This window comes from Myotis daubentonii, chromosome 18, assembly GCF_963259705.1.
Source record: "Myotis daubentonii chromosome 18, mMyoDau2.1, whole genome shotgun sequence".
In the NCBI taxonomy this organism is placed as follows: Eukaryota; Metazoa; Chordata; class Mammalia; order Chiroptera; family Vespertilionidae; genus Myotis; species Myotis daubentonii.
The window spans coordinates 44,107,638-44,121,518 of NC_081857.1; the positions used below are offsets into that span (position 1 = coordinate 44,107,638).

Genomic DNA, 13,881 nt, shown 5'->3' on the forward strand with positions numbered 1-13,881 from the left:
AAATGGAGATGGAAAGGAAAGGCAATCAGAGGATGAAATAATCTAAGGGGCTGGTGGCCATCAAGACACCAAGCCCATACCTTTTGAGGACTTACAAGAACTTTAATATAATCTGTGGCCCAACATTTGAAATTTTTTTTGTAATGTAAACTATGAAGCTGTATACCAGGCACGATTTAGCAATAGTGTATAGTTCCTGAAGCGATCCCACTATGCCACTAGGGTGAGGTAATGCTGGTTTAAGCTGTAGAAGAGAATCTCTATAGTTGTAAGAAATTAGAATGTTAAAACATACTAGAAAACAATAGGAAAGTTCAATACTTGTGCTAAGACATTACATGCTACTGAATTATTAACATGAGGGTATTTTATAATTCTTTTTATTAAATAGGAATCAGTTACTCAAACAATTTAAATGCATTAGAGCAGGAGCACAATAGATCCCTAGTTGCTGAAGTGTAAATGCTTTCTTAGCAAAACATGCACGAATATATCCTAGATGCAACACAGCAAAATCTGATGTATAGTAATCCTATTCAAGAATAGATTGAGTAGACTGAATATAAACCTCCAAACAACCTTTGAAATCATCTTCTCCAAACCACTCATTTCACCAGGAAAATGAAGCTTGAAGCAGTTGAATTTTCTCATGTTACAAAGTTGCTTAGCATAATTGATTACTTCAGCCCAATGCACTTCCATTCCATAGTGTGACAGTAAAAGGTTAAAGTGATTTAAGCAGTTTCTCAGTCCATTCTGGTTCTTCAGTACTTGACAAAAGGACAAAGCACAGTCATATGCCAGGGTGCAGCCTCTGATGTTTGTTGAGAGCAGAGCGATACCTGAAGGCTTTTCCACAATCATCACATCCAAAAGGCTTCTCTCCCAAATGAACTCTCTGATGCTGAATGAGGTAAGTGCTCTGGCTGAAAGTCTTCCTGCATTCAGGACAGCTGTATGGCTTCTCCCCAGTGTGAGTGTTCTGGTGCTCGGTCAGGTGGGTGCTCCGGCTGAAGGCTTTGTCACATTCATTACACTTATACGGCTTCTCTCCAGTGTGGATTCTTTCATGCTGCGTCAGATGGGAGCTCTGGCTAAAAGCCTTTTCACACTTATTACACTGGTAGGGCTTTTCTTCTGTGTGAGTTTTTTGATGCTGAGCAAGAGATGAACAATGTCGAAAGGCTTTGCCACACTCACCACACTCATAAGGCTTTGCTCCTGTGTGAATTCTCTTATGTTGTGTAAGGTGTATGTTCTGGTTGAAGGCTCTCCCACATTCATTACACTTGTATGGTCTTTCTCCAGTATGTATTTTCCTATGCTGAATAAGGGATGAGCCATAACTAAAGGTTTTCCCACATTCGTGACACTGATAGGGCTTCTCACCAGTATGAATTCTTTCGTGTTTAGCAAGAGATGAACTCCGAATAAAGGCTTTCCCACATTCCTTACATTCGTAAGCTTTCTCTTGGGTATGAGTCTTCTGATGCTGATTAAGGTTTGAGAGGTAACTGAAAGCCTTCCCACATTCACTGCATTCAAAGGGCTTTTCTCTGGTGTGGATTCTGCGGTGCTGTGTAAGGGATGAGCAGTAACTGAAGGCCTTCCCACATTCATTGCATTTGTAAGGTTTTTCTCCAGTATGAATTTTCAGATGTTGAGCCAGGGATGACCAGTAACTAAAGGACTTTCCACACTCAGCACAATCGTAAGGTTTCTCCCCAGTGTGCGTTTTCTGATGTTGAGTGAGGTTGGAGTGCTGACTGAAGGCTTTCCCACATTCGTTGCATTCATACGGTTTTTCACCAGTGTGAATCATATGATGACGGATAAATGTGGAGGGCCCATTGAAGGCCTTCCCACATTCATTACATTTATAGGTTTTCTCCCCAGTATGAATTTTTTGATGTTGAGTAAGGTGAGTGCTCCTTGTGAAGGTTTTATCACATTCAGCACATTTAAATGGTTTTTCTCCTGTATGAATTTTCTGATGTTCCATAAAGTGGCCTCTCTGGCTAAAGGCCTTTCCACATTCATTACAAGTATATGGTTTCTCACCAGTATGAATTCTATGATGCTGAACAAGATGGGTCCTCTGACTAAAGGCTTTCCCACACTCATCACATTTATAGGGTTTTTCTCCTGTATGAATTCTTTGATGTTGAGTAAGAGATGGACCCTCAATGAAGCCTTTTCCACATTGATCACATTTATATGGTTTATCTCCAGTATGAATTCTTTGATGGTTTATAAGGTTTTCGCTCCTGCTAAAGGCTTTCTCGCATTCATTGCACTTGTAAGGTTTTTCTCCAGTATGTGTTCTCTGATGGCGAATAAGCGCTGAACAATAACTAAAAGCTTTCCCACACTCATTGCATTTACAAGATTTCTCTTTTTTAACTGGTTTTAAATTCTGTTTGATGCTTGTTTTAGGAGCAGTCTCCTTTGGAGATGCGTCCTGTTGTGGTACTAGGTTTGTACTAATATTGATGCTTTTTTCAAAGTCATGATTTACATGGTCTCTCTCCAAACGCGGTACTGTTTTCTCAGTTATTTTTATTTCCTTTGGCAATGTCTGGTCATTTGCCTGCTGCCTCTCTAGACTTTCTTCAGATACCCATGCTTCTGAGGGGTTAGAACTCCAAGACTCATCACTTTTGTGTTTTTCTACCTCTGCCTCTGGAGATGGCTCTTCAGAAGTGTCTGGCTCTGGGACTGACATGTTAGTTTCTGGTCCTGTTACCCAGTCTGAAAGAAAACATAATGCCAGCATTCTCTGAATAGAGGGGTGAAAAACAAACAGTAAATAACTGCTGTTGTGGAAATGACCTAATGAAATTAAATTTAAAGCCCTCAGGAAATGCTGAGGATTTTCAAAAATAGCCCTATTATTTGAGGAGAAATTTGGAAGGAGCTAAGGAGAATGATAACTAAATAAAAGATAAAAATAGTAAGAGAATATCTAATTCAGTTTTTTAAAAATATATTTTTATTGATTTCAGAGAGGAAGGAAGAGGGAGAGAGAGATAGAAACATCCATGATGAGAGAGAATCCTGGATTGGCTGCTTCCTACAAGTCCCCCCCCCCCAGGGACCAAGCCCACAACCCAGGCATGTGACCTTGACCGGAATCGAACCTGGGACCCTTCAGTTTGCAGTCCGACACTCTATCCACTGAGCCAAGCCGGCTTGGGGTAATTCAGTTTTATATATCATCTCTAAGAACTCGTAAGGGAACTCCATTTAAGGAAATTGTTAATTTAAAGAGTGACAGAGAGATGACTAAGAGGAGACACAAATAGACTAAGAGGAGGTAGTCTAAACTGAGATTTCTCACCAATGAACAACAACACAGAAATCTAATAACTCTGATTTCAGGACAGAACAAACAAAAAAGACCTGGCTAAGACTGCATGGATTGTGACCTGGAACACTGAAGTAACAGTCATATCACTGCTAAAAATGGGAAAGTTGTAAATAGTAGAGGAAATAATTTAAGGGAGAGGGGAGGACAACAGTTTGACTCTAGGCGTTCTGAGAATTAGGAACAGAAATGGAGACTATAGTAGTACTTGTGGGGGTGGAAGACACCAAAAGAAGCAGAATAACCAAGATATTCAAATACAGGTTAGGAACTATCAACTCGAAAATAAAGGAAAACAATAGCTGAAGCCATAGGAATATATGTAAGAAAAGAACACAGGTGAGTGTGTAGGGTAATGGGATAAATATACTAATGAAAGAAGGCAGATTATTAGCAAAGAAAACAACAGATGAAACGAAAAGAAAAGCACATAATCAAGAAGTAGAGTTACACGATGTAGTTTCTACTCTGGGGTTAGGGTGTGTTTGTCAAGTCCCAAGAGAAGAAAGATGACAAGTAAATGAAGCAGGGTAGTCAATGTCAGCAGATTCAGTCAAGAAAAAAGACTGTGTTTGCCCTGACCAGGGTGGCTCAGTTGGGTGAACACTGTCTCATGCACCTAGAGGTCACCAGTTGATTCCAGTCAGGGCACATGCCCAGGTTGCAGGCTCAACCCCCAGTAGTGGGAGCGTAGGAAGCAGCCGATGGCTATTCTCACACCCATGTTTCTCTCTCTTCCTTCCTCTCTCTAATACCAATAAAAAGATGTTAAAAAGAGGCTGTGTTTAAAAAATCTGGTAACAGGAGGGTACAGCAGACTGAATCCCTGAGCTGCCAGCCCAGCCTATGACTATCACTGTCGTCCCTGCACGCTCAAGCAGCGAGGCAGACCACCCCTGGCACTCGTGCCGCCTGTGAGAGCAGCAGGTTCAGAACAGCAGCTTCCCCAGCAGGGACCAAACAATCAAAGCAACACAGGCCTTGGGAAACAGCCACCCACAGAAGTGATACCAAGAAAGACATATTTGTACAGCAGATGGCCATAAAGATGACCCCCCCCCCCCCCTAAAAGTACTTCACAATGAAGGGCTGGAGACCACGGCCTCTGATGCTATGAAAGGAGAAAAGGCCAAGGGAGTGGCCCATCTCCAGCCCTGGCTGGAGTTCCAGTTGAAGACGACAAAATGTGACCTATGCTATCCACACTGTCATGTCTTCTACATAAGTTACCAGAATACCAGAGGTGGGCAAGGAGTGAAGGACTGGAGAAAGTTCCAGAAGGCCAGACTGAACAGCACCATAGGGATTGTACAAAGCCATTTCCACTTCACCACACGGAAAGCCTATGGGCACTGAGTGATCATCGAGGGGGCTGACAACCAGCAGCAAAGGAACACCATGAGCCAGTGAGGAAGACTATACATCAGCATATGGTCACGACTCTGCTGGGGCCGGGTCACAAGGCAGCCTAGAAAGGGTGTCAAGAAAGAGGGTAAGAAAAATCATGCAGACAGGGCCCAGGACCAGGGCCCACCTCAGTGTAGGCACCAACACAACTTCAATGACCGGGACAGATGCCTGCAGACTATAAATCAAGTTACAGACATGAAAGCAGCGAGTCACCAGCAAAGGCTAAGTCTGCTCCAAATGCCGAAGAGGCAGGCCCAGGGCAAGCTTGCCAAGACTGTTGCCACTGGCTCACTTCCAGCAACAAAAAGTGAGCAAGAGACTGGAACGAAATACTTCAAGTGACGGTCTTCTGCCCACCGGAATTATCGACATTATCTGTGCAACATGGTTGTATTATTTTTTTACCTAAATATAATCTCTTTTTGGTAATGACTAAAGCATTAAAAAAACACTAGGATTTTTTTTCAATACCTTTTTAAGTATTTTTAAATTGTTTTATATGTGTTCAAGTTGGGATTTTTAAGGACTTTTTTTTTAAATTTATATTTTTTTATTGATTTCAGAGAAGAAGGGTGAGGGTGAGGAGGGAGAGAGAGATAGAAACATCAATGATGAGAAAGAATCATTGATCGGCTGCCTCCTGCACGCCCCTTACTAGGGATCGAGCCTGCAACCCGGGCATGTGCCCTTGACCTAAATGGAACCCGGGACCCTTCAGTCCGCAGGCCAATGCTCTATCCACTGAGCAAAACCAGCTAGAGCTAAAGACTTCGTTTTTAATTCATAATAAAACTTGGAAGAAGGGGACGGGGTGGAAGTGGAGGAAGGTATAGGGAGCATAAATGATGAAAAAAAAAATTTTTTTTAAATACACACACCAAAGACAAAAAAACAGCAACACAAAAGTCAATAAGCACAAAGTTAATAAGTCTCTTATTTAAAAATATATTAGTTTTCTAAATTGCATTCCATGAAACCATATTCTAATATAAAGGTTATAAAACTGCAGTGTGAAAATGGATTCATGACCGGGAGAGGGGAAATGTTATATTCTATGCAACTCTGTTGGAAATTCATAATGCCTAGCTACGTATTTTAAAACTATATGAGTGGTCCTCCAGTAATTAACTTGCTAAAATTTAAGCTAATGGCACTTTCCACATTTGAACATGGAATACTTTTTTTCCCTCTGTAAGACAGAACCTCTGGTGGGTGGGTGGGAAGAGATTAACCAAAGAACTTGTATGCATATATGCACAACCCATGAGCACAGACAATAGTGTGGGGAAGGCCTGGGGTGGGGGACAGGTGAATGAGGGGAAAGAGGACATTTGTAATACTTTCAACAATAAAGATTAACAACAACAACAAAAAGAACCCCCACTCCCACCTCATTCTCTCCGAGTGTCCTCCCTTACCTAGAGTGACTAAGTTTGCACATTTTCCAGGATCTGGTCTTTGAAGAGGTCTCTGTGCAGTTTGGGAATTAATGCTTTACAAGAAAGTATAATTTCAAGGACAGTCTGGTAAAGTGACAGAATCAGAAGCTGATATTAAGAATCACACTGGCTGAACCGGTTTGGCTCAGTGGATAGAGCGTCGGCCTGCGGACTCAAGGGTCCCAGGTTCGATTCCGGTCAAGGGCATGTACCTTGGTTGCGGGCATATCCCCAGTGGGGGGCGTACAGGAGGCAGCTGATCGATGTTTCTCTCTCATCGATGTTTCTAACTCTCTATCCCTCTCCCTTCTTCTCTGTAAAAAATCAATAAAATATAAAAAAAAGAAAAAGAAAAAAAAAAAAAGAATCACACTGATACTAAGAAAGGTCTGCAATCACTACTGCAGAGTGTGGATGAGAAGCAAGGAGGCAGACTGGATGGTAGCCAAATAGATTGACCATGTTGAATGAAAGTACTTGGAAATTAAGGTTACCTGCTTCTGTTTGAAGGTACTAATGATACAGCCAGCAACCCAAAAGGAAAAGGCTGAAAAGTGAAGTGCTAATTATGAACTAAGGTTCCCAAAGGAGATGGGAAAAGATGGGATCCAGAACTAGTTAAGAGGTTACCTTTACATAAACTTTATAAAGGCAGGAAGAGTACCTTCTCCGAGGAGTATAAAAATAGAATATGTGTTGAGATGGTGTTTTGACGAAGCATAGGGGAGTCCAGGTGGCATCCCCTTCCTCCCCAGGAAGCAAGTACATCCACATTTCAGACATGAGATCCTCTGGTCAGGCTGGTGGTTTGGGTTAATGACATTCCTCTCTGGGACCCATTACTTACCTCCAGAGCCACCCACTGGAATGCCTGAGTCCACAATCCATGGCTCTGTCCCTTGCTCTAACTGGGAAATCACATCAGGTTTGGAAACTTGGAGTCCTGCTCATGAGGAAGAAAAAAAAGACAGGTACCTGTCTGCAGTGAGGGAAACGTGCCAAGTCAGAATTCCTTTCACCACTTTGTCTCAAGAGGAAGGACATGCAGGGCTGATCCGATGGGGATGAACAGCATATCAAGCGTCAGTGTTACAAACTCCCTGACACGGTGTAATTTGGGAACTGATCTGGGCTCAGAAAAATTATTAGTCTGTCCTACTCACTAGGAGAGAGAAACCTGTTCCAAGCCTTTCAAAATTAGGAATCCTTGGTTCCTTAACTTAAAGGCAAAATTCACCTAGGTACAAGATAACCCCTTCCTCCTCCTGGATCCCCCAGATATGAACTCAGACATCATCCTTACCTATAGAGACCAGGTGTGTATAATTCTCCAAAGTCACATCCCTGAACAAATCTCTCTGTACAGGATCCAGCTGTTTCCATTCTTCCTGAGTAAAGTCCACCACCACATCCTTGAAGGTCACTGATTCCTGAAATACCAAACACATTCCTGCTGGACCACAAAGCATTTACCTAAGAAAGGGGTAAAGTTAGCAATACTGACAGATAAGGCAAGCTGTGGGCTATCTGAAAAATGATTCTGATATTTCCTCCTTTGTAAAATGAATATGAAAACATAAACCAAAAGGTTGGGGGTTCTATTCCCAGTCAGGACACATAATCACGTTGCAGATTCCATCCCTGGCTGGGGCATGTACGGAAGGCAACCAATGGATGTTTCTCTCATATAGATGTTCCTCTTTTTCTCCCTAAAATCAATAAAATATATCCTCTGGTGAGGGTAGGAAAAAACAACAATTAATGGTTCACAAATGGTCTATAGAATAAACCTTTCAACTTCTTATCTAGACATTCACGACCTTTCATATTCCAACCTTATTCAACCATTTGTTTACAGTTTGCCAAAATAAATCATCTTCTCCAATTTTTTATGAATCCTCTATAACACCAGCTAACTCTTATCTGTTAACTTTTGTTCATAATCTTTACCCATACTCAGAATATACCTCAACTCTCTGACCTTGTTTGTCCACCTACATCTTATTCATTCTCTATTTTCCACAGCATTCATCTCACCTTTTAAATATTTACTTGCCACAATGAAGCATGGCAAACTACTAGTAAACAAGAGGTAAGTGGTAATGCATTAGTTAAGCTGGAGAGGCAGAACTAGGAAGTACATGCGATGGGAACCCGGAATGAAACACAACATTGGTTTTTGGATAAATATATCCCACAGCAAAAGAATGTACGATCCCACTCTAAGGGCTGAAATGGCACTTCAGGAAATCCCAACGTACCTGAAAACTGGCTGATGGGAGTATAGTATGGCCCCCTTGGAGAAGGGCAGATACTGGAGAGGGCAGACCTAGGCGAGGAAGAAGAAACCAGTGAATCCTGTCCAACATAGCTGCTCCCAGCAATCTGTCAAGTCCACTTGTTTTCTATTTGAAAACAACAGGAATTGTTCCATTTTCTTTAATTCACAGAATCCAAAGAATCAAGATAATTGCTGACGAGGGTCCTGATACTTTCATTGGTAGCTTGAGAAGGTAAATCGTTACTTTAAGATTCACAATTTGTCTCTAGATACTTACAGCCATATGGATCACACTCTCAGTCTATGTTCCTATTAGTGAGGCAAAATATTTCTGGGCTTCCTCTGTTACATAAAAAAATATGATGACTTTCCAAAAGTCTTCACAGGCCCTTTGAAACTTTGCTATTAATTCAAATCAAATGTCACAGGGGTGTATACTAACTTGTACTACTTACAAGAATGTCTAAAATTAAAGGACATGGTCAATACAACTGCTGGCACAGGGCAGGAACTCGGGGGCGGCTTTCTCCCAGACGGCAGTGCTCGCAGGGGTCATTGTTCCGTGCTGGGGCCTCCCCCATTGCCGAGCTGACTGGCAGCCATGGCTGAGTTCCCATCAGCATGGTGCACACTGTTCACTCTACCCTGGTGATTCCCTGAGAGCCCGCCCCATCCAATTTGCAGCCCCACCCAAGCTGTTTGCAGTGGCTTTTCCATATGAATGGTCTGTCCTGGCTCAGGCTTCAGATTTTTTTTTTTTTTATTGCTTAAAGTATTACAAAGGGTATTACATATGTCTCCCTTCCCCCCACACCCCCCCCCGCCCCCAACCTTGACAATCCCCTGGCCTCCCCTACCCCCCAGTGTCTTATGTCCATTGATTATGCTTATATGCATGCATATAAGTCCTTTGGTTGATCTCTTACCCCCCCCCCCTTTCTGGCCCCCTAGGCTTCAGACTTTTAAAAAATCTCTTAAACAAGCAGCAGCTGGCATGAGCATGCCCCAAATCTATCAATAAGAGGCCAAAGACCCGGCACAAGGGCCATCCTGCCTTGCTGTGCAGCTGGGCCTCACACGGGCACTTCCAAGCCCAACACAAACAGCAGCCACCTGGTGGTCTCTCTGCAGCTCCTGCTGGGTGGCCCCAGGCAGTGACTGACGGTGCACCTCCAGGAAGGCCCAGAGCCAGTGGACAGCTTCAGGCCATAGCGGATGACAAGTCCATGTCCACAAGCGGCACACTCAGGGGCAGCCTCTGTGAGCACCAAAGCCCCACTGAAGCAAGTCCTCTCCATGGGGTGTTTTCTGCACAGCAGCTCTCCCACTGCAGTCACAGCTGGTCCTCACAGCCAATTGGCCTGGAGGTCATTCCTCCCAGTGACGTCAACAGCAATCAAGGTTCAACTACAACAAGACTGCACACAGCCCACACAGGGGTGCACCTAGAGTGCCCAGCTCAGGTGACTGGGAAAGCTGAACTACTGGGCCTTCCCGGACACCTACTACCAAGGCACTCTACCAATTCCAGGAGACACAGCAGCTCTATGTAGGGGGCACGCAGGAAGCAGCTGATCAATGATTCTCCTCATTGATGTTTCTCTCTCTCCCTCTCCCTTCCTCTCTGAAATTATATATATAAAAGAATTGAGACAAATATAAGGTATAGCTCTACCTACATAAATAATATAAATAATGTTAAGACTTCTAATGATATTAAAGAAATGCAAGAAAATGACTGTATAATAATAGTTAGGTTAAACCAAACCTGACTGCATAGCCATGCCTAAAGAATGTAAAGACCGTGACAATGCAGAGGAAAGTCTACAGGGACATGTCACAGAGCTCTTTTCTTACCCTGATCTGTTTGGTGACATGTAGGAATAAATAGAAGGGATATTCAATAAATCTGCTAGTTACATAAAGTTGTAAAGAGAGTTAAAACAATGAATAACTAAATTAAGATTATTAATTATTCTGACAAGCTGGAGCTCTTGGCCAAAATATTAAATATTCATAAATGTGAAGTCTGGCATTAGGGATAAAAAAAAATTTCTATTACACAAAGATGGCCTGAATCTAGTTCACTGCAAGTTATGTAAAAATGATCTAGGGTTTACAGCATAATATCGCTAATTTTAAAAATCCAAATACAATCTGATACTGAACCGCAGAAGTATAATCCAAATTGAAAGAAGCAGTACATCATACTTTCAGTATTTTTGAAAGCACACCCCGTGGACCGTTTCATTTTAAGAAGCACGCTGTCATTGCCGTAGAGTTTCGGAGGTCTCACTATATCACATGAACAAGCATCAAAGGAACGGAGGCTATTCTGCTTAGAAACGAATTTGTGAACAGGATTGTCATAGCCGATCTGACCTATCTGCAGGACAGCGGCGTGAGAGGGAAAACAGTTTTGCTTTGGGGACTCCAAGAACTAAGATCAATGCCGAAGTTAAGGAACAGGCGCTTCTGTCTAAATAAGGGATTCAAAAGAGAGACGAGGGGAAAGTCTGCACACAAAATGGAGAGTTTAATGCCACACTCGTAAGGATTGGCGCCGGATGGCCATCTCCCAACGATATTTTAAAAAACGATCTATAATAATAAAAGTGTAATATGCTAATTAGACCTGATGTCCTAACGAAGGACTTTCTGGACAAAGCGGGGCTGTGAGGGAAGCCTGGGTCTCTGGCGCCTGCGAGCGGCCGGAGGGAAGCCGGTGCGGCAGCCGGGGGAAGGCAGGCCTACTCTTGCACAAATTTCGTGCACCGGGCCTCTAGTATTTAATAAATATAAGTCATGTGAGGATCACAGACATTCTGCATCACTCCCCCTGTCATTCCCCAATCCCCGAGCCGGGGAGAGTTAACTCCCTCCAAGTCGCTCCCTGCGATGTAAATGGGTCTCTGCTTGATTCTTAAATAGATTTCTCCTTCCGCCGCTTCCAGCTGACAAGTACTAGTATGTGATCTTCAAGTGATGACTGTTCTTTTGCCTCCATCATCACACCCCCACCGCCCACCCCCACAACCTCCGTGGTCCCCACTACCTTCCATCTCAGGAGCTCATCCCGTTCCTCTGGAACCCGCTCGCCAGGGTTTCCCAAGCAGCGTCCCTCCAGTGCGTCCTCCGTCCGGGGCTCAGGGATCCAGACAGAACTCTGCTCCTGCACCCGCGCCGAGGATGGCCTGGGAGACACGGGGCGGGTCAGCAGCAGGCGTCTCAACCAACCCTCTGAGTTCTGCGCGGTGCCAGGAGGTCCTGGGAGAGAGCCGTGCCGGCAGTGCACTCCCGCGGAACAAAGCAGGGAGCTCGGGACGCAGGTTCAGCCCAGGACCGGGAAAACCCTCGGTGCCCCGCCCCTCCCCGCCCCCCGAGAATCTGGCCGGAGGCGCCCACAGGACTTCCCCTTACCTTCCTCCCCTGCGGACTGGGACTCGGAACGCACACCTGTTGCGGGGGCAGAAAGCTGGAAGGTGGCCTAGCGGGGCGGGGCCAGCTCCGTCCTTACCCCCCGGGCGGAACAAAGAACAAAGCCGTCCGCGGGATCCGGGCGGAACCGCCCGCGCTGAAGCTGAAGGCGGCGTGGGGCGCCCCCTTCCAGGACTTCCCAGCTCCCTCCGCAGAGGCCTTTCCAAGCTGGGCGAGGAGGGTGACGTCACGCGACCGGAGAGCTGGCGGTTGCCATGGTGATATGTAGGCTTCCCTCCAAAGCGATCCACAAGCTCCGATCGCTGGTCCGGAAGCGCCGGGAGGATTCCCAAACCTAGAGCCGCTAAACTGGCCCAGCGCCTACCCCCGTCCCGGTCTACAGTGGTTTCAACGGCCACTTCCGGTCGTCTGGAGAGAGCCCGCCCCCGTCCACGGCGCAGGACTACGATTCCCAGAATGCTCCGCGCGCTGGCGCAGGACTACGATCCCCAGGATGCTCCGCGCGCTGACCCATTTCCCAGTGGCCTCGGTCACCGGGTGAGACCCGTCGCGCCGGCCTCGTTATCGTTTGCCCTGAGCCGCTCGGGTGGAGGGGTGCCCTGGAGCGCGGACTCGAGTTTGTGGCTCGGACCGATCATAAGAAATACACATTTTCACGCATGTAATTTTAAAAAGCAAACATTTCGCCATGCATGAAGGACTTTCATGACCTGTCCTGCACTCTATTCAGTGTTCTATGCCTTTGTTTAGACCCACTGTATTGCTTTTGTGACTCCCAAATGGGTCGCAACCCATAATTTTTAAAATGCTGAAGGAATCGGGAGGTGGCGTCACCATGTTCTGCCCGACTGCAGTGCAGCGGGACGTCGGTAGGTTTTTATATTTTTAAATACGTGGCCTACGCATTTTACTGGCTTGTCTGCGTCCACAGCATTTGGTCAAGTGACCTAACCTGTTGGTTTACAGAACTTAACTCGGAAATCCTAATAGTAAATGGACACAAAGTTGCCGTCAAGGAAAGGAAACAGTATCTAGAAGTCTCTCGAGAGCAGATTTCGGGCGGCGGGGGTCAGTAGGAACTAGAAAATTTAAAGAAACAATTTGGTATTCTCGGTAGATTGCAAGAAAATATGGCATAAATGAAACTCGAAAGAAAGCTGTGAGAGAACACTTGAGATAAAGACGCGAAGTGAAAGGGAATACACACAGATAGCACATATTTAAAAGGCAGCAACAATTAAAGTCGTTCTGGAGAAGAGCTGGTGCTGTGGCAAAGTGATCAGTTGCGTGTAGGACATTCTTTTAAAGCTCTGCCACGACTGGAAGGAAAAGATGGGTGATAAAGGACAGGAAGGGGCGCCAGGTGTGGACAGTTGGCCACCAGGAAGGGGCCAGTGAAGTCAGCTACCGTTTAACTCTGTGTGCCAGGCAGGCTTAGTGCATCCCATCTGTTTATTTAATTCTTGAAACAACCTAATGAAGTTATTTCTGTATTATTGTTTCTACTTTACAACGAAGGAAACCGAGGTACAGATAAGTGGAATAACCTGCCCAAGTTCGCATAGCCAGTAAATGGGGAAGCTAGGACCTCAATTTAGTAATCTGGTCCCAAACTCTCACTTTTAGTCACTAACACTAGACTCCCTAGTCAAGAGATTAGCAATTTTCTGAGTTTAAGAAACATCAATCAACCAATGAATGAATTCATAAATAAGTGGAACAAATCGATGTTTCTCTTTTAAAAATTAATAAATAAAGAAGAAAAATACATCTCTTATTCCTTGCTGGTGGGTGTGCAAAGTGGTATAGCTACTTTGGAAGACAGTTTGGTAATTCCTTACAAAACTAAACAGAAAAGGATGGAAATTTACAGAATATGTATAGATTAATAATTTAAGATCTAACCCTGTCTTAGTTATTTGCACAATGAGTACAATTTTAGTAAT

The 13,881-nt window shown here is 44.4% G+C and overlaps 1 protein-coding gene across 3 annotated transcripts; it reads right to left on the reverse strand.

The window, feature by feature from the left end:
• Positions 1–364: 364 nt before the first annotated feature.
• ZNF184 (zinc finger protein 184) lies at positions 365–12,333 on the reverse strand. 3 transcript variants are annotated; one of them, XM_059674413.1, is made up of 6 exons: positions 11,954–12,333; positions 11,553–11,691; positions 8,478–8,545; positions 7,520–7,646; positions 7,064–7,159; positions 365–2,751 (listed from the first exon to the last, which is right to left on the reverse strand). In XM_059674413.1, exons 2-6 carry the CDS (start codon positions 11,557–11,559, stop codon positions 794–796), a joined length of 2,256 nt encoding a protein of 751 aa, XP_059530396.1. In that variant the 5' UTR covers positions 11,560–11,691; positions 11,954–12,333; the 3' UTR covers positions 365–793. The 3 variants fall into 3 exon arrangements, with proteins under 3 accessions (XP_059530396.1, XP_059530395.1, XP_059530398.1); XM_059674412.1 differs by having other exon boundaries at positions 11,918–12,333; XM_059674415.1 differs by lacking the exon at positions 7,064–7,159 and having other exon boundaries at positions 11,918–12,333.
• Between the last annotated feature and the right edge of the window lie 1,548 nt (positions 12,334–13,881).

Bases quoted from the DNA above. Each gene is read 5' to 3' on its own strand.
- ZNF184 (XM_059674413.1), bottom strand. The intron at 7,647-8,477 runs GTACGTTGGGAT...TTGGTATTTCAG, and splicing joins TCCCATCAGCCAGTTTTCAG to GAATCAGTGACCTTCAAGGA. The intron at 7,160-7,519 runs GTAAGGATGATG...CCTCATGAGCAG, and splicing joins TACACACCTGGTCTCTATAG to GACTCCAAGTTTCCAAACCT.